Below are 27144 nucleotides of genomic sequence, written 5' to 3' on the forward strand. Positions count from 1 at the left end.
TACTGGTAGACCTTTGTATGCATTTCTGCTAAGTGTATACTAGGGAGTAAAATTGTTGGATTCCAGGGCAATGCTTCTCTGACTATAGAGTGCATATCAATCACCTGGGGTCTTGTTAAAATGTAGATTCTACTTCAGTAGATCTGGGATGGGCTGAGAGTCTGCATTTCTAACAAGCTCCACGGGGTGCCAGTTGTACTGTTTCTGGATCACACTTTGAGCAGCAAGGTCCTAGGAGATATTTTCATTGTTTCAGTAAATCTGCACAGTTCTCAAAATGGTTGAGTTTACATTCTCTCCCGCAACATATGAGATTCCTTTATGAATGTGTGAGTCTGTTTCTGGACTTTGTGTTCTAGGAAGTTGGTCAGTATTTCTATTTGTACCAGTGCCACACTCTTAATTACTTTAGTTCTGTATAAGACTTGATAGCTGCTAATATAAGTCCCGAAACTTTGTATTTCAAGATTGTCTTGGCCTTCCTTAGACCTTTGCATTTTAATCTAAATTTTATAATTAGTATCTGTTTCCCCACATACAAAAAAATCTGCTGGAGTTTTTATTGTGATTTTATTGAATTTATAGCTCAACTTGAAGAACTGATGATCTTTACAATGTCCGAATCTCTAAACATGGCATATCAGTAGCCCTCCATTATTGATGTTGTCTTGAATTTCAATAAATTTGTGGAGGTTTTATTTTCTCTGTAGAGATTTTATTTTGCTGACTTATTCTCAAGAGTTTCATTTGTTAAATCTATTGTAAATGGTTTTGTTTTTTAGTTTTCTATTCAACAATTGTTAGTGGCTAATAAAAATATAGAAGTATAATTTTTTTTTTTTTTTTTTGTATATTGACCTTTAATCCAGCAAATTGGTGAATTCATTTGGTAGTTCTTATTTTTGGTACATAAATCCTTGTTGTGAACACAGTCATGTCCTATGCGAATGATGACTGTTTTCTTTTTTTTCCAAACCTTATACTCTGTCATTTCTTGCCTAAATGTACTGCTTAGGATCTCCAGTATAAAGTGGATTAAAGTTATAGTGGGTATCCTTGTCATCTTTCACATTTCACAGAGAAGACTTTTATTCCACCTTGAAGTATGATGTATGTTTTAGATTTTGTGTAGATATCTTTATCAGATTAAGAGATTCCTTCTTATTGTAAATTTGATTTTTTTTTTTTTTAAGATTTTATGTATTTTGAGGGCAGGGGCAGGGGGCAGGGCAGAGGAAGAGGGAGGGAGAATCTCAAGTAGACTCCTTGCTGAATGAGGATCCCAGTGTGGACTGGAGCTCATGATCCTGAGATCATGACCTGAGCCCAAATCAAGGGTTGGATGCTTAACTGACTGAGCCACCCAGGAGCTCCTGGTTTTGTTTTTATCATGGGTAGATGTTGAATACCATAAAATGTGATCTCTACTGTTGTGTGATTGTATGTGACTTTTCTCCTTTATTCTGTTACTATGATGAATTACACTGATCTTTTTGTTGTTGTTAAACTAACCTTTTATCCTTGGAATTGGGGGTATATTATCCCTTTTATATAAATCTTTGAATTGGTTGGCTGATATTTTGCTAATGAGAGAGATGAGTATGTTATTCCTTGTTTTAACTTGTCCAATTTAATACTGGCCTCATAAAATGGGAAGGAGATAGTCCTTTTTTTTTTTTTTTTTTCTGTCTCTGGAGTAGTTCATGTAAGATAGCTCCTATTGTGTAAATGTTTGGAAGTTTACTGGTGAAGCAGTTGGGCCTAGAGTTTCTTTGCAGATGACTTTTAGTAATGGGTTTAATGTATTTCATAGCTATAGGGCTATACTATTTTTTAAAATTGTTTTATTATTTTTTTAGAGAGGGGCTAGGAAGGGGAGAGAGAGTCTTTTTAAAGATTTATTTATTTTCGAGAGCTAGAGAGTGGTGTGAGTATGGGGGAAGGGCAGAGGGAAAGGGAGAGAAGCAGACTCCCTGCTGATGGCAGAGCCCCATGCTGGGCTCCATCTCAAGACCCTGAGATCATGACCTGAGCCAAAATCAAGAGACGGAGGCTTAAGAAACTGAGCCACCCAGGTGCTGCTAGAGAGAATCTTAAGCAGGCTCCATGGCCAGTTTGGGGCCCAGTGTGAGACTCACAACCTTGAGATCATGATCTGAGGTGAAATCAAGAGTTGGATGCTTAACCAACTGAGCCACTCAGGTACCTCAATATCATTTTATTTTTAAGTAAGCTCTCTGCCAAGTATGGGATTTGAACTCAAGATCCTGAGATTGAGTTGCATGCTCTACCAACTAAGCCAGCCAGATTCCCCAGGACTACATTATTTCTTAGTTTTGATGTTTTACTAGGAATTTATCTGTTATATTTAAACTTACAAATGAATATACTTTTGAAATTTTGTTGAAATGTGTGCTTGAAAATTGTTCAGGGGGCACCTGGGTGGCTTAGTGGTTGAGCATCTGCCTTTGGCTCAGGTCATGATCCTGGGGTCCTGGGATTGAATCCTACATTGGGTTCCCCACAGGGAGCCTGCTTCTCCCTCTGCCTAGGTCTCTGCCTATCTCTATTTCTCTCATGAATAAACAAAATCTTTTAAAAATTATTCAAAACAGGTTCTTATGTATCTTTTTAATATCTGCAAGACCTATATTTGAGATTCCTTTTCTTTCCTAGTATTCATTGGTAGTGTTTCTCTCCAGCCCCCCCCCCCCCACGTTGGTTTCATCTTGCCCAAGCACTTAACCAATTACATGGTCTTTCCAGTTTGGATTCTATTGAACCCTTCTATTGCATGTTGTATTCTATTTCTTTTTTTGCTCTCAACTACTTGTTTCTTTGGGTTTAATTTGCTGTTCTTTTCTTAATTTCTTGAGATGGATACTTTAACTGATCTTTCAGCCACTTGTCTTAGGGCTATATATTTGCCATTAAAACACAGCTTTAGCTGCATTTTACAGGGTTTGTGTGTGTGTGTGTGTGTGTGTGTGTGTGTCTTTTTAAAAATCTTCTTTGTGGTTTCCTTTATAGTTAATTCAGAACTGTATTTGGAATTTTTTAGTTATCTTTTTGTTATTGCTTTGTCGACTCATGCCACTGTGATTAGAGAAAATACTACTCAGATTTTAGCCCTTTGAAATTTATTGAAACTTGTTATTTGGCATATTAGCTTTTTCTTTTAAATAGGTGTTTTTATGGGGTGCCTAGATGGTTCAGTCAGCCAAGCGTCTGACTCTTGGTTTTGGCTTGGGTCATGATCTCAGGGTTGTGAGATGGAGTCCTGCATGGGGCTCTGCCATCAGCAGGGAGTCTGCTTCTCTCCCTCTGACCCTCTACCCACCAGCACTGCTCTCTCTTCTCAAAAATAAATCTTTAAAAAGACTCTCTCTCCCCCTCTCCCCCTCCTTACCCCCCCATAAAAAACAAAAAATCTCCCCCTGCTCTTGCATTTTCTCTTGAAAAATAGATATTTATCATTTTGATTCTTGAGGCCTTAAGCTCTGATGAACCAATGATTCCTCAATGATAGGGATAAGAGTGGTGGGGGCATTTCTTGCTTGTGATCCATGGCTGATATGGTATGCATAGTAACTGTTTTGTGTTTTTTCTTTCTCATTCCTTTTTAAGGGATTACCCTTCTAGATATGTCCATACATCTGAATATAATGTAATTTCTCTTAAATAACAATCACGTTATTGCCCTATTTCTCTGAGATTGCTCCTAAATGCTGGTTATTAGTTTTGTGCATTCCAGATATTTTTGGTTACATAAGTACAATCCCTAGGCAGATGCTAGTTTTTACTATTTTCCATGTTTCATTCTAGAGAAAAACCTTATTTCTCTTAGCTTCATATTAATGGAATGGGCCTCACCATCAATGAGGACCAGCTGTATAATTCGTGAGACCCAGGGCAAAATAAAGGTATCTGGGATACCTTGCTGAGAAATGAACAGTTTTAAGACTGTAACAGAAGAGCACTGAACAGAGCATGGGGGCCCCATGCAGCAAAATAGGTCCTATGCTCATGAAGTCAGTTCTGCTGGTCACGTCACCACTGAATACACATTAGCTGTAAATTAGAACTATTAGAAGTTATTTTTTTTTAAGATTTATTTATTTATTTATTTATTTATTTATTTATTTATTTATTTATTTTAGAGACAGAGAGAGAGAATGAGAGAGAGAGCGTGAGCACGGTAGAGACACAGGCAGAGGGAGAGGCAGGCTCCATGCAGGGAGCCCAACGTGGGACTCGATCCCCGGTCTCCAGGATCATGCTCTGGACTGAAGGCAGCGCTAAACCACTGAGCCACCCGGGCTGCCCAAGAAGTTTTTTTAAAGATTTTTTATTTATTTGAGAGAGAGTGAGAGAGAGGGAGAACACAAGAGGGAGGAGGGTCAGAGGGGAAAGCTGGCCCCCCACCCAAGCAGGGAGCCCAACATGGCCTGGAACTCCAGGATCATGACCTGAGCCCTAGGCAGATGCTTAACCAACTAAGCCACTCAGGCACCCTAAATGAGAAATGCTTAAAGAAATTTGTACTTTATATCTTGTACTTCTGTAAGTGTGGGCTCTGAAATGCATATTCCCAAGCATTTGAAAAATCTGGTTTTTCAGATTTCCACTTCTAATAGTTTATAACATTAGCTAAACGCCAGTCAGTTTAGACAACCTGATATACTCAAGTATAGGAACATTCTGAAAGTTCTTAAAAATCCAACAAACTTATAAAAATTAATATTTTTTTTTATTTTGAAGACAAGTTTCATGTTGCTTTATGACCTCTGAGTAGACTTTTAAAAATTGGGATTGAACAAGAAAAGTGTATTGCTCAGTAACTAGATTTTTAGGGACAACATTTAAAGAAAAAATAGCCTGAGGGGAAAATAGACATATTAAGTTAAAAAAAACAAACAAACACCATGGTCTCATTAGGGGTGTGTGTATATGTGCTTTAATTAATCAACTTTGAAATTTAGAGAAGTATATGATTCACTTAGCTTTCTATAGTGACTGATTTGGGGCATTAATAATCATGTTACAACTTAGGTCATAAATATAACTGGTTTATGTTAAGCAGAGTTGAATGGTTTTTCTATGTAAACTGTCAATAAATAGCATCATTTTGTGAATATGTAGGTATATCCAAATACTTAAAATTCTGTGGTTTGTTTCCAGAATAGAGGAATTACTCAGATGTACATATATGTAATGAATAATTTTGCTATGTTACACTTGATGAGAACCAGACCTTTTAATAAAACTTAACTTTGGGAAAAAGAAGTATGAAAGTTTACGGATGATTATTTTTCTGATCAATTTTCAAAACTAGTTTTTAAAAGTAATCCACATATCATACAGGTAAATCTTTCTGTAAGATTGGCCTTAACAAAGTACCTTTCACCCAGAAAGTTCCATTTATAAGAATTTATCTTTAAAGATGAAATGGGAGCAGTTTACAAGGGGAATATAAAAATGTTTATTGCAGAGTAGCTTTTAAGAGTGCAAAATTGGAAACAACTTCTATCAATTTCATAAAAGGTCTAATCAGATAAATTATGGTGTGTCCATAAAATGGAAATTGGTGCAGCCATTAGAATGTTATTAACTCTCCTGTACAAAAGAGTGGATTTAGATTCTAGCAGTTGAGAGAGGAAAGGAGGGGGAGAGAGCTAACTAGAAAAGGACTGTCAGTATCCTATCTTTTAAGTGGCAAGCAAAAGGATATGGCTTATAATTAATAGAAAAAAAATGAGGGTATAATTAACATTGCTCATGATTACGAAGGTGTAACCCATAAAGAATGTAGAAAGTACATGGGGAGAAGGGAGGACTGGAAGTGGGAGGCAATGAAAATGGGCCGTGGTGAGTGGAAGCCCACAGACCGTGTCCAAAGGGGCTAAGTCAAGAAATCGTCACCAGAGCTGTTCACCTTTTTGGAAGCTTACACTTGTCTACGGCCATTCATCTCAAGGTATTTGTTGTGTCCTATATTCAGCACACCTGTGGTCAGGCTTTGGCGTTGTCACAGGCAAACAGAAGAGATTTGAGCTGCTTTTTTTTTTTTTTTTAAAGAGACACATGAAATATAAGGATCTCTTTGACCTTCACTGATAAAGGTTATTTTTAAATCTTACAAAATTTCAAAACTAGTGGTGGAACCATTAGAGATAGAAGTAATTACAAAAGAAACTACTAAAAAAATGTGTTGGAATGTTTTGTAAGAGAAAAGTAGGAGGATATTTAATCATACACGTTTTTCTTTGATTTAGAACAAAATTTAAAACTTTAATACTGTATTGAAATAGGAAAATGTTCATACATATTCAAGTGGACAGTATGTATTGCCAAATAATGTACATAATATCTTTTTTTTTTTTTTTTTTAAAGTAGGCTCCATGCCCCCAGCGTGGGGCTTGAACTCAGACCCTGAGATCAAGACCTGAGCAGAGGTTGGGAATCCAATGTTAAACCAGCTGAGCCATCCAGGTGCCCCTCCTCACTTTTTTTTTTTTTAAGATTTTATTTGAAAAAAAAAAAAAAAGATTTTATTTGAGAGAAGACACATGCAGGAGTGGGAGAAGGGGCAGAGGGGAGGGAGAAGGAGAGAGATGCTCTCAAGTTGACTCTGTGATGAGCCTAAGAGACCTGGCTTGACCCCACAACCCTGAGATCATGACCTTAGCTGAAACCAAGAACCGAATGCTTAACCAACTGAACCACCCAGGCACTCCTTCACTTTTATTTTTTTAAAAATGTGTGGGGGCACCTGGCTGGCTCAGTTGGAAGACCATACAACTCTTGATCTCAGGGTCATGAGTTTCAAGCCCCTTGTTGGGTGCAGAGATTACTTAAATATTTTTTTTAAATGTGAACTGAATAAAAACTTTGGAAAAATAAATAAATATCGTCTCTTGATAGTAGAATTAAACATAGTTTTCATTTTGTTTTCTATTTTTTTTCCCTTTTTTTTTTTTTTATGATAGTTAGAGAGAGAGAGGGAGGCAGAGACACAGGCAGAGGGAGAAGCAGGCTCCATGCACCGGGAGCCCGATGTGGGATTCGATCCCGGATCTCCGGGATCACGCCCTGGGCCAAAGGCAGGCGCCAAACCGCTGCGCCACCCAGGGATCCCTGTTTTCTATTTTTTATAAGCAATGAACTTAAATTGTTTGTAATCAAGTAGATGAAATCGATTTTCATTTTAGAAATCATAATAGTGACATAGCTTTGAGCAGAGACTATATATCTTATGTCTTAACATCCAGTACAATGCTTGGCACATGGAAGACATCTAGTTAATATTTGCACATACTTAGAAAAGGTGTGGGTCAGTAAGTATCTCCTTTTTGCCAATGATCATGGAATGCTTTTATTAAGCAAAGTAAAATAAGCTACTTTAAGCCAAAGAGAAGTTATGAAAAAGTGTGAGTATTAAATGAAAAGCCTACAAAGCATTATTGTCAAGTAAAAATAAGTTTAAAGAGGGCATTCAAAAAACTGGTAAATGTTACTGTTTACTTTTTTCTTTTGCATAAGAAGTACATTCACAGTATATATAAAACTTTAAATGTATGTAATAAAATTCCTTTCTCCTACTGCCAGTACTTTCTCCCTGGAGGCAATCAATGCTATTAATTGTTGTATATCCTTCCATAAATACACAAATGTGTGTTTTGCCCCTTTTTATTACATTTAATTTCATGTTGCATGCATGTTGCTATGCTTTTTTTCCTCGCAATATGTTTTAGAGTTAGGTTTGTATTGGTACATTTAAAAAAAAATGAATGAGGATTTTTTTTATGGTTGTCCAGTATTTATTTTATGGATATATCCTAATTGGTTTACCTTTCTGTTAAGGATATTTAAGTTGTTTTCAAGCTTTTAATGTTAATAATGACACAAAGAATTCCCTTGTTCACTCTTTTTTACACTTGTCTAAGTTTATCTGTAGGATAAATTCCTAGTAGAATTGCTGAATCAAAGCCTATCCACGTTTGCAGTTTTGGTAGATGTGGTCAGATTGCTCTCCAATGACGTTAAAGTAGTTAACACTTCAGCAATAGATGAGAGATTTTATATTGTAATTTCTTAGGTATCATTGAAAATGTTTTAGAATTTTTTTGTGGGGGCACCTGGGTGGCTCAGTTAATTAAGCATCTGCCTTCCGCTCAGGTCATGATCCTGGGATTCCGGGATTGAGTCCCTGTGTTGGGTTCCCTGCTTAGTGACGAATCTGCTTCTCCTTCTGCCCCCTCTACCCTGCTCAGGTCATGATCCTGGGATTCCGGGATTGAGTCCCTGTGTTGGGTTCCCTGCTTAGTGACGAATCTGCTTCTCCTTCTGCCCCCTCTACCCTGCTTGTTGCATGCACTTTGGTTCTCTCTCTCTCTCTCAAATAAAATCTTTGAAAAAAATTTTGTGCGTGTATCTACATGAGTGATCAACCCTGACACGTAAGAGTCATGTAAACAAGAGTAAAGTATATTCTTTTTATCAGGAATAAGAGCTGGATTTATTGTAAACCATAATCTGAAAACAATGGTTCAGTATCGTTTGAATAAAGTACTAGACATGGTTAGGAGGGAACATGAAACCTAGCAGAAGCACCATCCTTGTTATGCATTAAAATCTTACTTTTTTTTTTTATTACTAGAGAGTGAGAGCTCATGAGCATTGTGGGTGGAGAGGGAGGAGCAGAGGAAGAAGCAGACTCCTTGCTGAGCAGGGAACCTGATGTGGGGCTAGATCCTGGGGCCTGGTACCAGGACCCTGGGACCATGACCTGGGCTGATGATGGATGGATGCTTAACTGACCGAGCCACCCAGGTGCCCCAAAATCTCACATTGTTAAATCTGAAATACCAGTTTTAGTTTTGGATGCAGTAATCTAGGGAAAACATGATTGAGTTGGCAGATGGTAACAAATAGTTAGAAGGATGACTTGGGCTAAAATAAAAGTATTCCTATTTGGAAAAACAAATGACTGCTAACTAAATTTGTTTTTTTTTTAAATGATTTTATTTATTTATTCATAGAGACACAGAGAGAGAGAGAGAGAGAGAGAGAGAGGCAGAGGCTCAAGCAGAGGGAGAAGCAAGCTCCATGCAGGGAGCCCGACGTGGGACTCGATCCAGGGTCCCCAGGATCAAACCCCGGGCTGCAGGCAGCGCTAAACTGCTGCGCCACCGGGGCTGCCCTGCTAACTAAATTTGATTATAAAATAAAAATACAAATGGGGCATATAAACTTTTTGATCATCCTGTCTCAGAATGTTAGAATTTGAGGGGCATATAAGGTATTCAAAAGAAACCAATGCCATTTCATGTGCTGAAACAAATTCCAGATGAGTCAACTGTAGGAGAAATATACTTCTTTTGTACTGTCTATTGGGGAAGGCCTTCCTAAGGTTACATAAAATCCAGAATTTATAAAGATTGACAGACTTGGCTGCAGCCCATAAACTGTATTAAAAGGCAACCAGACTGGAGTAAATATTTGCAAAAACAAATGATACACACAATATTTAATTTATAAAGAGCTTTTAATTTTTTTAAAAAAAGATTTTATTTATTTATTCATGAGAGACACAGAGGCAGAGACACAGGCAGAGGGAGAAGCAGGCTTCATGCAGGGAGCCTGATGTGGGACTCGATCCCAGGATTCCAGGATCGCGCACTGGGCCAAAGGCAGATGCTAAACCACTGAGCCACCCAGGGATCCCCAAGCTTTTAAATTTTTTAAGATAAGCACACCAGTAGGAAAATAAAGGATATAAACAAAAGAAATATCAGTAGTTAGTAAACGTGAAACTGTTACCTCTAATCTAGTAGATGTAACAAGACCTGTTTTATCCATTTCATTAAAGGAAATGCAAAGATGATAAAATCCAGTGTTCCGGGTATAGAAAAATAGACCTTGTCTTGTATTCTTTCTGGAAAGCAGTTTGGTACCAGGTATATTAAATTATAAAATAAACCTCTTTATTTTAAATGTTCCTAATAGATTTGTAGATTTATTTATACTATTAATACATACTAAGTGAATTATTTGCTTAGTAAATCTCAATACTTTCCTGAGTTAGGAAGATGTTGATTCATTTGATTAGGACATTATTTGGGCTCTATTTTATACACATTTTTAAGCTGTAAATTTGAGGATACTTTTGCACTTTTTTGTATAAATTTAGATTGCAAAGTATAGTTGTAGGTTTCAGATACAAGATACAAATTCAAGTAACAAAATTTTCTAGTTGTTGATGTTAAAATTATTGAACTCAGAAAGTTTAGTAATTTCTAAATACATGAATGCTCCTTGAAGTTCCCATTTAAAATTCTAAGCTCATTTTTAAAAATGAAATTTTTAAATTTAGCAAAATGAAATTTTGCTAAAGATAGCATTATTAAATAATCTGATATAAATAAATTTATTCAAAGTGAGTTAAATTGAACGTTGAATACTAGGTTGATCCTTGAAGGTATTTCCTACCAGTAAGAATTATAGACTGAGAGGGATGCCTGGGTGGCTCAGTCTATTGAGTGTCCAACTCTTGATCTCAGCTCAGGTCTTGATCTAAGGGTTGTGAGTTCAAGCCCCATGCTGGGCTCTGTGCTGGGGGGCGGGGGGGGCGGGAAGCTAGAACAAGAACCTCTAAAAACAAGTAAGTGCAAGTTCATCAATCCAAACTGAGCTGAGTAGACCACCGTTTGATACAGGTTATAGAATAACTCGTTGTAATTGGGTTTTAAGAGAAAAAGACCACTTGTTACATCTATTTTTTGAGATTTACTTGAGAGAGAACATGAGCAGGGGGATTTGGGGAGAGGGGCAATGGGAGAGGAACAAAGAGACTCTCCACTGAGCAGGGAGCCTGATGTATAGCTCGATTCCAGGACTCTGGGAGCACAACCTGAATGGAAGGCAGATCCGTAGCCAACTGAGCCACACGGGTACCCTAATACATCTTTTTTTTTTTTTTTTTAAATTTCGAGTTGAACTACAGAAAAATGGTTGAATTTATTTACCTACAAGTCAAGCAGTGTACTGAAGTTCTGAAAACATTGGAGAATGTTCCAGAAAGGGCTCAGTATTTAATAACCTTTCACTGTGACTCCTGTGAGTTTGATATCATCTGCTGTTATAAAGAAGAATTACCATAGCCTTTCTTCTTTTTCCTTCCCTATCTTTCTTCAAATACGAGAAGAGAAATACAAAATAGTCTTTTCAGGCAGACTTTTCCATCCTTAGCTTGGAGTGGAAGGGAGTTCTATGAAAGACCTTACAAAACTATAGATAGCTTAGCAAAATAACAATATGGATTTGGAGATCAGAACTATAATTCAGGTTTGTTTCTATGCTTCTTAGCTATGTAATCTTTGGTCTTTAATTTTTTAATTTAGAAAATGAGGACAGTAGTTCAGAAGGCCCTATTCTGTAAGAGAAAACTGTTTTGGGTTAGCTAGAATCTTTGGAAGGGAAGACAGATGCCCAGAGAATGTTCATTAGTCTTTTTAAGTCTCCGTGTTGTGACTTATAAAATGGGAGTTAATTTTCTTTGGTGGAATTCTTGAATAATGAAATAAGATACACAAATAGCACCTGGCATGCATAGGCACTCAATAATTCTAAATTACTGTTACTATTACTGCAGTCATGTGATGTCTGTTGATGGCATAACAGCCTATTTGGCCTTATTCAGTCTCTAAGGAAAGGTGAATCTGCTAACTTGGTGGGTAGATAAAAACTTTTGCTTTGAAAGGCTATTAGTAGAAGCAAGCACAGGTTGTACTCAATGAAGTGTGACTATGGGACACCAAGAAAAATTGGGGTCTGAAGTAACAGCCCCTTATCCAAGCAGAAAATAAGAGTCTGACGCAAGCAGTGCTTTCTAAATAGCTGTGAGTGGAACAACCCTGCCAGGAAAATTTTCCATCTAGACTGCTAGTAATTACCCCAGATGAGTCTAAACTGGAAAATGTAAGAGCAATGGAAAATGCTCAAAGGGTGCCTGTCCTGAATGGGTTAAGAATGTATAGTACTTTAATTCAGAAACAAATTTTGGTGATTGGAAAAAGTTGAAGTAATTAATTCTGCAGTAAATTGTGTTAGATTAAATTTATTAGGGAGAAATCTCAAATTCATTATAGAATCTCTAATTCTAGATCTAGGGTCTAGATTTGTATCAGCTATCGCTAGCCAGTCCCAACTGAACTTCTCTTAATATAATTTTTGACCTTGAGAAACTCCTGGAGTAAGTCCTTAAAAATGTAAAGAAACACTATTTTTTTGACTGGATAAAATTTTGTGGTTTTGCTTTTATTGGTCCTTTTATCTTTTTAAGGTTTTATTTATTTGAGAGAGAGAGAGGAAGGAAGGGAGGAAGGAAGGAAGGAAGGAAGGAAGGAAGGAAGGAAGGAAGGAAGGAAGGAAGGAAGGAAGGAAGGAAGGAAGGGGGGCAGAGGTGGAGGGAGAAGCAGATTCCCTGCTCAGCAGGGAAGGAAGGAAGGAAGGGGGGCAGAGGTGGAGGGAGAAGCAGATTCCCTGCTCAGCAGGGAGCCTGATTTGGGGCTTGATCTCAGGCCCCTGTGATCATGACCTGAGCCAAAGGCAAAAGCTTAACCAACTGAGCCACCTAGTTGCCCCTTGGCCCTTTTATTTTTGTTCCTGCCATTTATCATTGATTCTATTTGTGTATTAGAGCTTGCAACCCACAACCTAATAGCCAGGATTTTAGATTAGTTGGTTAAATTCAGGCAATATTTGAGTACCTGTTGGGTATCTGGCAATGGGCTAAATGCTAGGAATATAGAGACAAATAGGACATGTTCTTGTCATCAAAGCATTCAGTCTTGTCAGGTGATACCAGTCAATGATGATGGTAGGCATCATAGCTAACATTTATAGAGCAACTTGAAATCTGTATAACTGTTTAAGTGCTTTATATGTATCAATCCTCCCAAGGGCTTTGCAAGTACTATTATTGGTTTTACAAATAAAGACCTTGAGGCACAAAGTGAGCTAGCAGGGTAGGAATTTGTAGGCTCTTTGATTCTATTATGCTAGACAGCTCCGTGAGTTCCTTATGTTTTGGTCAGAGTTTAGCTTATTAAAATTATGACATCAAAAGCTTATTATTCTTCATACCTTTAAAACATACCCTACAGGGGCACCTGGGTGGCTCAGTGGTTGAGTATCTGCCATGGAGAGCCTGCTTCTCCCTCTGCCTATTTTTCTGCCTCTCTCTGTGTGTCTCTCATGAATAAATAAATAAAATTAAAAGCAAAACAAAAGTAAAAAAATATAACCTACAAGTATTTGTAGTGGATTTACTATATTGTTAATATTAAAAACATTTGCTAGTTTTTAAATTCCCAAGTCCGTGACACCCGAACGCATTGCTGAGAACTTTCAGGTCTTTGACTTTGAGCTGAGCAGTGTGGACATGACCACCTTACTCAGCTACAACCGGAACTGGAGGGTCTGTGCCTTGGTGAGCTGTGCCTCCCACAAGGACTATCCATTCACTGAGGAGTTCTGAAGCTGTCGGTGCCTGTCCCCCCAGGTGCCCCACGTCCCTCCTCCCATTTCTAATGTAGTGTGGCCTCTGCCCCTCGGTGGTGGGTCTGTGACCTGCTGACGGGCCCATGAGGTGTTGGGTCTCAAGAGCAGTATCAGTAGGTTAGAGTCTCTTCCAGTTTTGCCCTTCTTCTTGTCCAGCTGAGGAACGTAGGACCCTGGCACCCTTTTCTGACTAAGTTGAATCTACAAATGCCACTAACACCTGGATTTTGGCTACCGGGAACGGTAACCCTTTCATCCAGACTTCTTGCCTGAAATAATAAAGAGTTCTTTTGTGAACTTGAAAAAAAAAAAAAGAAGAAAAAAAATATTAAATATTTTTTAACATTTGCTAGTTTTTATTTATTTTTTTTTCATTTATTTATGATAGTCACACACAGAGAGAGAGAGAGAGGCAGAGACACAGGCAGAGGGAGAAGCAGGCTCCATGCACTGGGAGCCTGACGTGGGATTCGATCCCGGATCTCCAGGATCGCGCCCTGGGCCAAAGGCAGGCGCTAGACCGCTGCGCCACCCAGGGATCCCCATTTGCTAGTTTTTAAATTGATGCTCAGATGCCTTTAACAGGTGAAACTCTCCCACTAATACCATTTATGAACTTGACGAGAGTTCCTTAAACATTTCAAACCATACTTAGAAATTTGATATATCTGATTTCTTCAAGTGCTTCAAACTTCTAAGTTTTGGGGGTATGATTTTATTTCATTTTATTTTAAAGATTTTATTTATTTATTCGTAAGAGACACAGAGAGAGGCAGAGACATAGGCAGAGGATGAAGCAGTCTCCCCGCGAGGAGCTTGATGAGGGACTTGATCCCAGGACTGGGATCCCGACCTGAGCTGAAGGCAGACGCTCAATCACTGAGCCACCCAGGTGCGCCTTGGGGATATGATTTTAATAAGTCTCAAGAAGTTTGAATTTCTTTTTAATTTTATTTATTAATGAGTGACAGAGAGAGACAGAGGCAGAGACAGAGGCAGAAGGAGAAGCAGGCTCCATGCAGGGAGCCTGATGTGGGACTCAATCTCAGGTCCCCAGGATCAGGCCCTGGGCTGAAGGCAGTGCTAAACCGCTGAGCCACCCGGGCTGCCCAAGAAGTTTGAACATTTTAGGAGCATACGCTAATGAGCATAATGGTTATAAAAGCTATTACTAAAAAAAAAAAAAAAAAAAAAAAAAAAAAGATATTACTACATTTGTATAAATATGACTTACACAAAAATATCACTGATCTCTCTTCATTCAAGGGTTACAAATTTATTTACTCAACCAAAATAGACAGTTACCATTTCAAACCTAATGCAGGGTTCTAGGTTGGAAATACAGGTCTGGATGAATAATTCCAGGTTTGTTTTATTAGCCTAAACCCCTTTATAGTAATAAGACAGTTCAAGCCTATGCCTCTTTTTGTATGTAGTGTTTATCCAATTTTTGACCATAGTTGCTTTACCTGAGAGGTGACAGGATTCTGCATACTTCACCTGAACTGCATCTTCTGTATGATTTGTACTGCTGGAACTTTGTCCAATAGTCATGGCTTGTAATTTAGGTTGGCTGATAGAATGTTTTTTGTAAATATTGTTGGAAAATCACACGCATGGTAATCCTTTACCACAGACCATCTCTAGCACAAACAGTATCTTTGTGTGAATGAAGAGAAGGATGCCTCTCTAGGTAGATGAAATAATGAGAAAAAGGCCCCAGGCCAAGTAGATAAGCCTGGCTGGTTTTTAACCTCCGTTTGCCCTCCTCACCACAGGTACCATATAGTTCAGGAGATTTCCCAACTTTGGAGTTCCATTAAGACTCATGAATTTTCACAGATTAATGATCAGATTGCTATTTGGCCATTTAATCTGGCTCCTATCTAAACATCTGGCAAAACCAAGATGTTCCAATCCCATCTTGATTCTTTTATTTTTTATTTTTTGCTCCCTAGACTGGAATCAGATATTTTCTCTGAAGCCAGTTGCTTTTGTGGTAGAGTAGATTAGATACTATGGACAGGATAGAGATTGGACGGTGTATGAAATTGTTCTGTTGCATTACTGATACTAATCTATGATCCCATTACTATAAAGGGGTTTAGGCTAATAAAGCTCTGGAAGATCTATTTTTATTGAGTCATGGCATTTCCAGTTTAACGTTATTATATCTTTTAAGTATTATTTTAATAGAAAAGATTTTCCATCCTATTCTATTTTAATAGAAAAGATCTCCCATTTATCTTACTGTCAGAGCCACCAGCTCATTGCTCCTCTGTCCTAAACATACCACATTTCCTTACCAACTTTGATGTACGCTGCCAGGCCAAACTCAGTTGTTACTTAGAGCTGTCTAAACATCCTGTGATGTCATTGGATATGTCCTTTCTTGGGACCTGCCACCTCAACCAGGCTTTGTTCGTAATCCTTCTGCAATCGTGTTGAGTAGGGAAGATAGACGATGAGCACCCAGTTACCAGCGTTCCCTTGTTCACTCTTCTTGGGATCATTGTGTGTACGTACCCCACCAGGTCTCTCCTTTCTGTCCACTTCCCTAGTGTTTACTTCTTCCCTTTCTTTTGTTTTCTCCAGCCCAAAACTTGAATTTCATTGCACCATGGGTTTTTTGTTTAGTAAAGTACTTTGTCCAATAACTTTTATTTTCTGTCTAGTAGAGTACTTTGTAAAATAATTTTTTAAAAGATTTTATTTATTTATCTACGAGAGACACAGAGAGAGAGGAGAGAGAGAGAGGCAGAGACACAGGCAGAGGGAGAAGCAGGCTCCATGCAGGGAGCCTGACATGGGACTCGATCCCAGGTCTCTAGGATCATGCCATGGGCTGAAGGTGGCAGTAAACTGCTGAGCCACCCGGGCTGCCCTTATTTTCTGTTTCTGTTTCAAAAATTTTATTTTCTGTTTCCATTTTTCTGTTTCAGAAATAATTTTATTTTCAGGTGAAAAATAATGAGTGAATCATAAAACATTTTTCTGCCCTTTAGATTTTTTGTAAACCTGATATTAAGTTGCCTTGGTGGTGTGGGTATTCATGAGACTCAACTATATAATGTTTTAATCCTTAAAATGAGTGGTAGGCAAATGGATGGATGTTTTATTTTTATATTGTTAGGTCTGAAATATTTTGTAATTTTTTTTTATATTCTTGTCTGAGTACTTTGAATTTTGGATAGATCATTAGCCCTTAGTAGACAGATGCGTAATTATGTGTGGATATTCAATCAGTGTTCCTCAAAGAAGGTTAGACCCCTACTATGTGCCAGACAATGTTCTAGGCATGGAGGCCATAGTGTCATTAAGATCATGTCCCTGCTTTTGTGCATTCTGTAGCTAAGTGGAGAACAGACTAAGCAAATAAATATGAAATATAGTATCCTACTGGTAAGTGTGCCCCATGCAGCACAGATAGAGGGCATATGGACTGGGATAGGGAGGATCTATTTTAAATAGGATGAGGCTGGGCAGCCCGGGCGGCTAGGTTGTTTAGCGCCATCTTCAGCCCAGGGCGTGATCCTGGAGACCTGGGATCCAGTCCCACATTGGGCTCCCTGCATGGAGCCTGCTTCTCCCTCTGCCTGTGTCTCTGCCTCTCTCTCTCTCTCTCTCTCTCTCTCTGTGTGTGTGTGTGTGTGTCATGAATAAATAAAATCTTTTTAAAAATACATCATTTAAAAAAAATAGATAGGATGGGGCAGGGAAGGCCTCATGAGGAGGTGACATTTGAGCAAAGACCTGAAAGAGGTGGGAGAGTAAGTAACCTGAAAATCCAGGGTAGAATGAGCCACAAGAGGAAGCAGGGAGAGCAGAGATCCTTAGACAGGAATGTGTTTGGCATATTTAAGGATCAGCAACATCTATCTAGAGAGGAGGAAGCCAGGCCAGGAATGGTGGGAGATAAAGTCCCAAAGATCAGCAGGGATCTGTAAGGCCTTGCAGATTGTGGTATGGTATTTGTTTTGAGTCTAGGTATGATAGGGGAGTTTTTGGAGGATTCTGAGCAGGGAAGTGACAGAATTTTTTTTTCAAAGGATTATTTTGGTGATTCTATGAGGACTTGATCATGGAAGAGTAAGGCAGAAAGGCCAGTTAGGAAGCTATTATAGTGATTCAGGTCAGAGAGAATAGTGGCTTGGACCAAGGGTGGAGAGGTGAAAAGAAAGGATCTAACTCTGGATAGTTTTCAGAGGATTGGAAGTGAGAGGGAAGCTAAGGATGAAGGCTGCCTAGGCTTTGGGTTTGAACAATTGGGTGACTATTGATGCATCCTTTACCCCAGTAAAGGAGGAACAGATATTGAGAATTATATAAAGCTTGATATACTTGGTAGATATCCTGGTGGAGATGTTAAGTGTGCATTTGGATATGTAAATCTGGAAGTTCACTCAGAGGAGTGATCAGGTTATTCACAAGTAGGAATCATTGGCATATGGATAATTTTTTTTTAAAGATTTATTTATTTATTTGTGATAGAGAGAAAGAGAGAGAGGCAGAGACACAGGAGGAGGGAGAAGCAGGCTCCATGCCGGGAGCCCGACGTGAGACTCGATCCCGGGACTCCAGGATCATGCCCTGGGCCAAAGGCAGGAGCTAAACCACTGAGCCACCCAGGGATCCCGGCATATGGATGATTTTTAAAGCTCTGAGACTAAATGGGATTATTATTCCAATGTCCAAGGAGAAAAGAAGAGATCTAAGAATGAACATCAAGAATTCTCTGGCTTCAATATGTCACTGGAATGAGAGGAAATAGCAAAAGAGAATGAGGGGGAGTGGCCATTGAGCTAAATGCCGGGGGTGGGGGTGGGGCGGTTATGGTAGAAGCCACGTGGAGAGATTGTTTCAAGAAAGAAGTTACTTATCAAGAACTTACTTACTTATCATAAGTAAGACGAGGGCTAAGAATTGATCATTGAATTAAACCAAATGAGAGGTCATTGGAGATCTTCATGAGTGGTTTCATTGGACAAGACTGATTTGGAGCATGTTGAAGAAGAAATGGAGACAGTAGATGGAAACCATTCTTTCAAGAGTTTTGCTGTGAAAAGAAGCAAAGAAATGGAGTGATAGCAAAACAGAGAGGGAATCTGGAGAAGTTTCTTGGTTTTAAAGGTGGGAAGTAGTTGTAAGCAAGTGAGCAGAAGGCAGTTCGGCAGCGAGGGTGGAGCAATGCCTAAATCAAAGGGAGGTGTTTCTTCAAGCTCTTCTGGCAGTGATTCTGACAGTGAGGTTGACAAAAAGTTAAAGAGGAAAAAGCAAGTTTACGCCAGAAAAACCTGTGAAGAACCAAAAGACTGGTGAAACTTCAAGAGCCCTGTCATCCTCTAAGCAGAACAGCAGCAGTAGAGAGGATAACGTGTTTCAGATTGGGAAAATGAGGTACGTCAGTGTTCGGGACTTTAAAGGGAAAGTCCTAATTGATATTAGAGAATACTGGATGGATCCAGAAGGTGAAATGAAACCTGGAAGAAAAGGTATTTCTTTAAATCCTGAGCAATGGAGCCAACTGAAGGAACAGAATTCTGACATTGATGATGCAGTAAGAAAACTGTAAAATCAGAGCCATATAAAACCTGTACTGTTCTAGTTGTTTTAACGTCGTTTTACATTGGCTTTTGTTTTCTAAACGTTGTTTTCCAAGCTATTGTATATTTGGATTGCAGAACAATTTGTAAGATGAATACTTTTTATGTGCATTATTTTTTTAAATACTTTATTTATTTATTCATGAGAGACACAGAGAGAGAGGGGGGCAGAGACACAGGCAGAGGGAGAAGCAGGCTCCATGCAGGGAGCCCAACATGGGACTCGATCCCAGGTCTCCAGGATCACTCCCTGGGCTGCAGGCGGCTCTAAACTGCTGTGCCACCAGGGCTGCCCTTTATGTGCATTATTAAAAGTGTTCTGAGCGAAACTAATTGTCAACCTGATTAAGGAGGATTGCTTTGTGCCCACCACCTAGTGTAAAATAAAATCAAGTAATACAAAAAAAAAAAAAAAAGGTGGGAAGTATTTCAGGCTTTTAATGTGATAAAAGAAGTTGTTCAGTAGATAGGAGAAGATAGGGAGAGCCCAGTGATGGAGGGGATAGCCTTACCACAGCATCAACTCTGTGGGTCTCCTCTATATCCTGTGGAGGGGACAGTCTGGGAAGGGTTGTTTTACTAGGAGGAAATATCAAATGTCATATGAAAGATGAAACATTGGGAAGCACTGAAATATTAGGTTTAATGGATATATAACAATTATGGCTATCCAACATAGAACTACTATTTAGCCACTAAAAATCATTACAAGGTTATGCATTAATATGGAGAGATTTAATTTTAATTCCTATATAATTAATATACAGTGTAGTTTCAAGTGTACAACACCATACATCACCTGGTGCTCATCATGGCAAGAGCACTCCTGTTTTGTTTTGTTTTTTTTTAAAGATTTTATTTACTTCTTCATGAGAGACACAGAGAGAGAGACGGGCAGAGACACAGACAGAGGGAGAAGCAAGCTCCATGCAAGGAGCCCGGCATGGGAATTGATCCTGGGTCTCAGAACCACACCCTGGGCTGAAGGCTGTGGTAAACCAGGCTGAAGGTGGTGGTAAACCGCTGAGCCACCCTGGCTGCCTGGCAAGAGCACTCCTTAATCCCCATCTCCTATTTCATCCATCCCGCTACATTCACCTCCCCTTTGGTAACCATCAGTTTGTTCTCTGTAGTTAAGAGTTTGTTTCTGGTTTGTCTGTCTCTTTCCCTTTTTTTATTTGTTTTCTTAAATTGTACACATGTGTGAAATCATATGGTATTTGTCTTTCTCTGATTTATTTTGCTTAACATTGTACTCTGTAGCTCCATCCATGTTGTTGCAAATGGCAAGATTTCATTCTTTTTGATGGCTGAGTAATATTACACTGTGTGTGTGTGTGTGTGTGTGTGTGTGTGTGTGTGTATGTGTATGTGACATCTTCTTTATTCATTCATCTATCAGGACACTTGGGCAAACCCCATTGTTTGGCTATTGTAGAAAATGCTGCTACAGGGGCACCTCAGGGGTTGGGCGGCTGCCTTTGGCTCAGGTCGTGGTCCTGGGGTCCTGAGATCGAGTCCCACATCGGGCTTTCCTCAGAGAGCCTGCTTCTCCCTCTGCCTATGTCTCTGTCTCTCATGAATAAATAAATAAAATATTTTTTAAAATGCTGCTATAAACATAGAGATGCATGTATCTCTTTGAATTGTATCCCTTTTAATTGTTTTTGTATATTTTGGGTAAAATGGAGAGATTTTTAAGACACATGTAAAAGTATTTTTGTGGCAAAATGTTATACATATATTTTGGTAGAAAACATTGTCTGAAAAGTAAGATTATGGATGATTTTTAATTCATTAGACTAATTGTTTCCCAAATAACTTCCTCATGTTTTCTCTACAGTGAGTATATGTTACTTGTAACTTGTTTAGAAGTCATTCTGAGTACATCAGTGAGCTCAACCCATTTATTATCAGTCATAGGGTATTTTTATATTTTGACTCTTTAATCATTTTGTTTCAAGTTTTCTGTTGATTTTTGCTTTTCCCTTTTCCTATCATCTATTGGATAAATCCAGTCTTGCCCTAGTTTGAAAGTTACACATTCTGTTTTTCTTTTTTTTAAGATTGATTGATTGATTGATTGATTGATTGACTAGAGAGAGTGAGCATGGCGGGGAGGGGCAAAAGGAGAAGGAGAAAAGGAATCCTAACCAGACTCCAGACTAAATGCAGAGCCTGACATGCTTGATACCATTACCCTGAGATCACAACATAGCTGAAATTGAGTCAGATGCCTAACTAACAGAGCCACCCTGTTATAAACCCCTATTTATATTCTTTTGGTAGCTGTCCTTCACTCCTAATTTAATAACACACATACTTGTGTTTTTCCTATTGAAAATCTTTTTTCCTGTTTTAAAGCTCTAGATGTATGTATTACCCCTGACATTCTTCAAAAAAGACAAGTATCTTAGATGTTCTCCCCTTCCTCTCTACAACCTCCTCCCCACCATGCCCCCATTACCAATAAAAGTACTTTGATTTCTAAATAATCTCAATTCTGGAACTGATGGGGATTTACTTTTTTGTTTTATTTTGAACCTTATTTAGACAATAGTAAACTTAATATACTATTTACTTAGGCTTACTTACTCCAAAATACGTTTTCTTTCTAGAACATTTCTGAGAAGGTCTCTATGTGATAAAACTTCTGAGGCCCTGTATGCTTGAGTTGTATTTATTTTACCCTTGTATTTAAATGATAATTTAAGTATAAATTGTAAGTTTTGAAGTCCCCCCCCCCCCCCCCCCCATACCTTTGAAAAATACCCATCAGTTTCTTAGAACCAGCATTTGCTTTTGAGCCTTCTGGAGTCAGTGTGATTCTTGGTTGTCCTTTATAAACAATTTACTTTTCCTAAAAACTCAGAGTTATTCTTTCATTTCATTACACTGTAACTAGTTGTAAAGCCCATTCCATGGTTTTCTGTTTGCTTTTTGAATCCTTACAATCTGAAGTCCTGAATCTCTTTCTAAATTTGGGAATTCTGTTGTTGTTGTTGTTGTTAATAAATTCTTTTATTATTTCACTAGGTATTCTATCCTCTTGTCTCCCCACTGCCACCTCCAGGCCTCACAGATGGAATGACGCTTGCAGTGCTGTCCTCTGCCTGTTAGTGTTTCATTACATGCTCCATTATTTTGTCCCTTCCTCCTGTCCTCTAGGAGAGTTTCTTAACCGGATCTTTTGCTGTGTAGCCCAGCTCTTGGGTTCTTTATCTCAGCTCTTAAAATTCACATACTGTTAACTCTGTTAACTTGTACTTGGGTTTTATTTTAATGCTACTTCTTCTTGCTACATGTTTCCAAGTATGGTCCCTCTTTGAAGCTCTTTGTCCATCTGTTCTTTTCTGTGCTGATCCATTAACTTGACTTTTGGCTGATAGAGATGGTTTGATTTTTGTTGTTTTTCTCTATAGTGGTTATACCCCTGGTATAAGTTCATCCATTTGTCTGTGAGTTCCTTTTTTTCTGGAGCATTAGCTCTCTGCTCTGTTGATGGCTCCCTGGACTCTCCTAGCTTGTGCCTCTTGAGAGCTTTCTCTGACAATAGTCATCATCGTACTTTGGCTGTGAGGGTGGGTGGGGAGTGGAAGGTATACACAGGGCTTTGCAGTTGTTTGTACCTATATTTATAACTGCTCCCTAGTGCAGCCCACTTGAGCATGCCAGTCTGTTATTGTTGCTAGAATGTTGTGAGCGGCAGCGGCCATCTGGAGAAAGCAACACCTCCACTCCCCTCCCCAGGCTTCTCCATGGCCCCTGCTCTAAGCCGGCAAGGGCCTCTCCTCCCAGCTGAAATCTGGCTGCCTTCTGTTGCCTCATGTTTTTCTCACAGCTTTTATGTTTCATTAACCTGTCTGGAATCTCCAAAATTATGTTGGAAGCCCATTCTAGTTTGCCATCTTGTTGAAACTGTGTATAACACTTAAAAAGAAATCATTAAAAGGAAGTTAAAAAGCTAGGGGATGGAAGTGTATACATATTTCACATCTCTTTTTTAATGATAACCTCTTCCACAGCAAGGAGTAGTTTGCTTTTCTAGATAGGATGATATATTTCATTTTTAGCATTCTCATTTGAATATTTATTTTGAGCTTTGGATTTGATTTAAACCACTCAAAAATATTTAATGTGTATCTTCTATGTGTTGGGGACTGTTTTCCGGCTTTGGGAATACAGCAGTAAACAAAGCAGATGAGAATCCCTCCCTTCATGGACTGTATAGAAGACAATAAACAAAATAAAAAATTTTAAATGTATACGATTTCTTAGTGAGTTGGATTTAACACGGGTTGTGGTTTAGCCAAGCAAATTTGAGGGAGTGAGAGGGACCTGGGAGTTTAGGGTCTAATTAAAATGATTGATAGTGGAATGAACTAAAGCTAGATTGGAGGGGGGAAATGGGCATGAGGGTAGTAGGTATGTTGGATTAGACATGAGGCAAAGAATTGTTGGAATTGGGGTGCTAACAGTGGTGTAAATAGGTGGGAGGTGGTGATTGGAGAAGATATGTTTGGAATTAAGATAATGGCAGGGTTGCAGTCACTGCGAAAGATAAATACAAGGGAGTGGCCATGGAGGAAAGTGACTAAGTTAGGATGGACAATAAGAACATTGGAGGACAGAGAAAGATTGAGTAATGGGGACCACATTTACCCTCTTTCCTTTTTTAAAATAAAAAAAAATTATTATGTATTTATTTGTGATAATGACAGTGAGCATGAGTGAGGGGCAGAAGGAGAAGGAGCAGCAGGCTCCCCACTGAGCAGGGAGCCCTACCCGGGCTCGATCCCAGAACCTTGGGGTCATGACCTAAGCCAAAGGCAGATGCCTAACTGACTGAGCCACCCAGGTACCCCCACCCTCCTTCCTTAAACAAGTAGAAAACTATGCGAGGTACGAAATAGGAAATAACCATTTACAGGTGATAGACAACATGTGGTACAGAAAAATGATTCCTGAGAGAAGGTGAGCCCTGTGATTACCCTAGCTGACTACCTGGAGGTCATAGTACAAGAAGGAACAATCTAAACAGGCCTGGCAAACTCCCTGAGTTCCCCAACTCTCAACAGAGTTGAGAATTCAAGGAAGTCAGAGACAGGAATCACAGAATATTGGAAAATCGAGAGCGCTCTAGAGACTGGCTGGGGGTTCTCCTGAGTCTTCAGTAGAGTACTATTGAATGTACCTGTGTGAGGAAGTCACTCAACACTGATGAAAAATGAGGGATGATCTTGGAGTCCTGGTCTTCTTGTGGTGACTTGCATAAAGAACATGATGGAATTAGTTCTGATTTCCAAGCACAGAGGCTTGCGGAGAGGCTGTGTGCATCTTGTGTGGGGCAGACAGTATGAGCGTCTTGCCAAAACTCTAAGAGTTCTAGAGTTGACCCACTTGACCTCGATGGTGGAGGAGGTCTGCAAGGAGATTATCCTACTCCCAAGACTTAAAATTCCCCCTTGACCTGCTGCTTCACTTGACTCCTGCTGATGGACACATGGAGTCCTATGGGGACTTGGCCTTACCCTCCAAGAATCATGTTAATGTTTTTCTTTTCCTAGGGACTTTTTCCCCCAGAAGAATACACCTCTAATTTATGGTTTCAAAACAGAATTCATTTAACAGAATATGTTTTCCAGCAAATTGCCTAGAAAATGTTGGTTCCTTTAAGAATTGCTTCCACTGTTTACATGTATGTATGTGTATGTGGGTGTATTTTTATATATGTATATATTAGATACATATTTTTAGTATTAATTTCAGCCTAAAGATAGTTGACTAAGGTGAATTCTTAGTAAAGGAGTTTCTGAGGCCCAATTAGAACTCTTTAAGGTTGGAGTGTTCCATTCATCTCTGTGCTAGTGACCTGAATGCAGTGAAGGCGCTCAGTAAAGATTCGTTGATTCAATGCATTTCAGGTGAAATGTGGCATTGTGAGTGATTGAAGCCTTCATGTGAGTTTTGTTGTGGCCACCAAGCTTGTGGCTTACATACGGGCTTGGGAGACTGTGCCTCTGCCCCATCCACCCACCTTGCTGGGTTGGAACCTTTCTTACTGGGTTTGTGGAAGTCAACTGGAAATTCTTCTGTTAGGAGTGATGAGGAAGAATGCTTGACGGCATACGTGTCGAGGTAGTGGCTTCTGGTAAGAGAAGAATAGAGCATTTTCAAGAGATTCGTGTCCTAAAACCAGATCTTTTAATTTCATTTATCTTTGGGACAAGCAATACATTCACATTCCACATTCTTTAAAACTTAGAAGGTTCAAAACTGGAAAGTTGACCCCTCCTACCCGTGTCTGCTAGTTGCCTGGCTAGCTGTTCAGTTCTCCCTCCCTACAGGCGACCGTGGTATGACTTCATAAAACATGAGATGACCTTCCAGATGCAGAACCAGGTTAGAAAATTATAATGGGAGGTGCTAGGTAGGTTAGTCATTATCGGGGCCCCTGGGGGCTCAGTCAGTTGTGCATCTGCCTTCCGCTCAGGTCATGATCTCAGGGTCCTGGGATCAGGCCCCCTGCCTTGGGCTCCCTGCTCAGCGGGGAGTCTGCTTCTCCCTCTCCCTCTGTGCTCACTTTCTCTCAAATAAATAAATAAAATCTTGAAAAAAAAAAGTCATTATTGTATGCCAAGCATTGTGCTGAATATTCTACATGTAATTTATTTAATCTTCCTAACAATCCTTTGAGGAAGATTCTATCATACTTTGTCTTTTGTCTTTAAATCTCTCTCTGCTCCATTCTTGTCAGCCAATTTTAACTTTGCGGCTTTGTTTTCTGCAGGCCATCTTCTCCTCCCACCCTGTAACCACTGAAATGTCCCTCTGTTAGGATCTGGGTCCAGTGGTGTGTTGAAACTGGCTCTTATCATCTTGAAAGACTGGTGGCACTCTCTCTTTCCAACTCTGTGTTCAGGGGCATCCTGTTAGTAACTTGGACTCAGTCATAGTAGGAATATTTACACAATGGGAACTGGCAAATACCACAAGTCAGGGCTCTTTTTTCCAGAGAGCTGGTGGTTAAATATTTATCAAGACACCACTGGATCCTCTCCCCTCTTAACTTTGTTGTTTAATGAACCAACTAACGGTAACTGAAAAATGGAATTTTTTAAAACCACATAGACATACCTGAAATATATGATTTTTTTTAAGTTTGCAGTCATTTGACAAACTGTTTAAAACTTTTGATTTTGAAAATGTTCAAAAATGCAAAAAAGTTGAAAGACTACTATAACAAGCATTCATATGCCTATTTCCTAGATTTGATAGTTCCAAATGTTTTTTCTGAACCACTTCACCCTGAAATATTCAGTATACTTTTCCTATCCAAATGTTTTTTCTGAACCACTTCACCCTGAAATGTTCAATATACCTTTTCTATATAATCCTAATTCTGACATCACTAAGAAATTTATGGTTTTCCAAAATTATTTTTCTACCCAGTCTATACTCATATTTTTCTAGTTGTCAGTTTCCAAAAATGTTGTTTACAGTTTTGTTTTTTAGATTTTATTTTTAAGTAATCTCTACACCCAATATGGGGCTTGAACTTTCGACCCCAAGATCAAGAGTCCTATGCTCCACCAACTGAGCCAGCCACATGCCCCTATTTATAGTTTTTTTCTAACAAGGATTCAATCAAGATTTGTGTATTGGATTTGGTTGTTTTCTTTTCTCTTTTGAGCTAGATTAACCCTTTTCTCCCAACCAGTTTTTTCCTGACATTGATTATTTTCCATTTTTTTCTAAGTTTCAAATATGTACAAAAGGAGAGAAAATTAGGGAATGAACCACAAAATATCTAACACCAGTTCAGTAAACTGTCAAAATTTTGCCGCATTTGCTTCATTTATTTATTTATTTTCTTTGCTTAGGATATTTTAAAACCAAATTCAGGACATCCAGTTGTTTAGAGTTACCACAGGTAACTCTAAAAAATACATTTTCCTATGTAACCAAATTGGTTGTT

The 27144-nt window shown here is 38.9% G+C and overlaps 1 protein-coding gene and 1 pseudogene across 5 annotated transcripts in view; both read left to right on the forward strand.

Moving 5' to 3' along the window:
• Positions 1-27144, forward strand: part of CNNM2 (cyclin and CBS domain divalent metal cation transport mediator 2) — a 154222-nt gene that overhangs the window by 78000 nt on the left and 49078 nt on the right. The window contains exon 2 of one of the 5 annotated variants that reach the window (XM_049103567.1): positions 4161-5286. The exons of the other annotated variants lie outside the window; for them this stretch is intronic. Coding sequence (XP_048959524.1) covers positions 4161-4360 — 200 coding nt within the window. The 3' untranslated portion in view covers positions 4361-5286. Of the gene's footprint in view, positions 1-4160; positions 5287-27144 lie in introns of those variants that run through there. 5 annotated transcript variants of the gene reach the window in all.
• LOC112672267 (activated RNA polymerase II transcriptional coactivator p15-like) lies at positions 18751-19252 on the forward strand (annotated as a pseudogene).

This window comes from Canis lupus, chromosome 28 (genome assembly GCF_003254725.2).
Source record: "Canis lupus dingo isolate Sandy chromosome 28, ASM325472v2, whole genome shotgun sequence".
In the NCBI taxonomy this organism is placed as follows: Eukaryota; Metazoa; Chordata; class Mammalia; order Carnivora; family Canidae; genus Canis; species Canis lupus.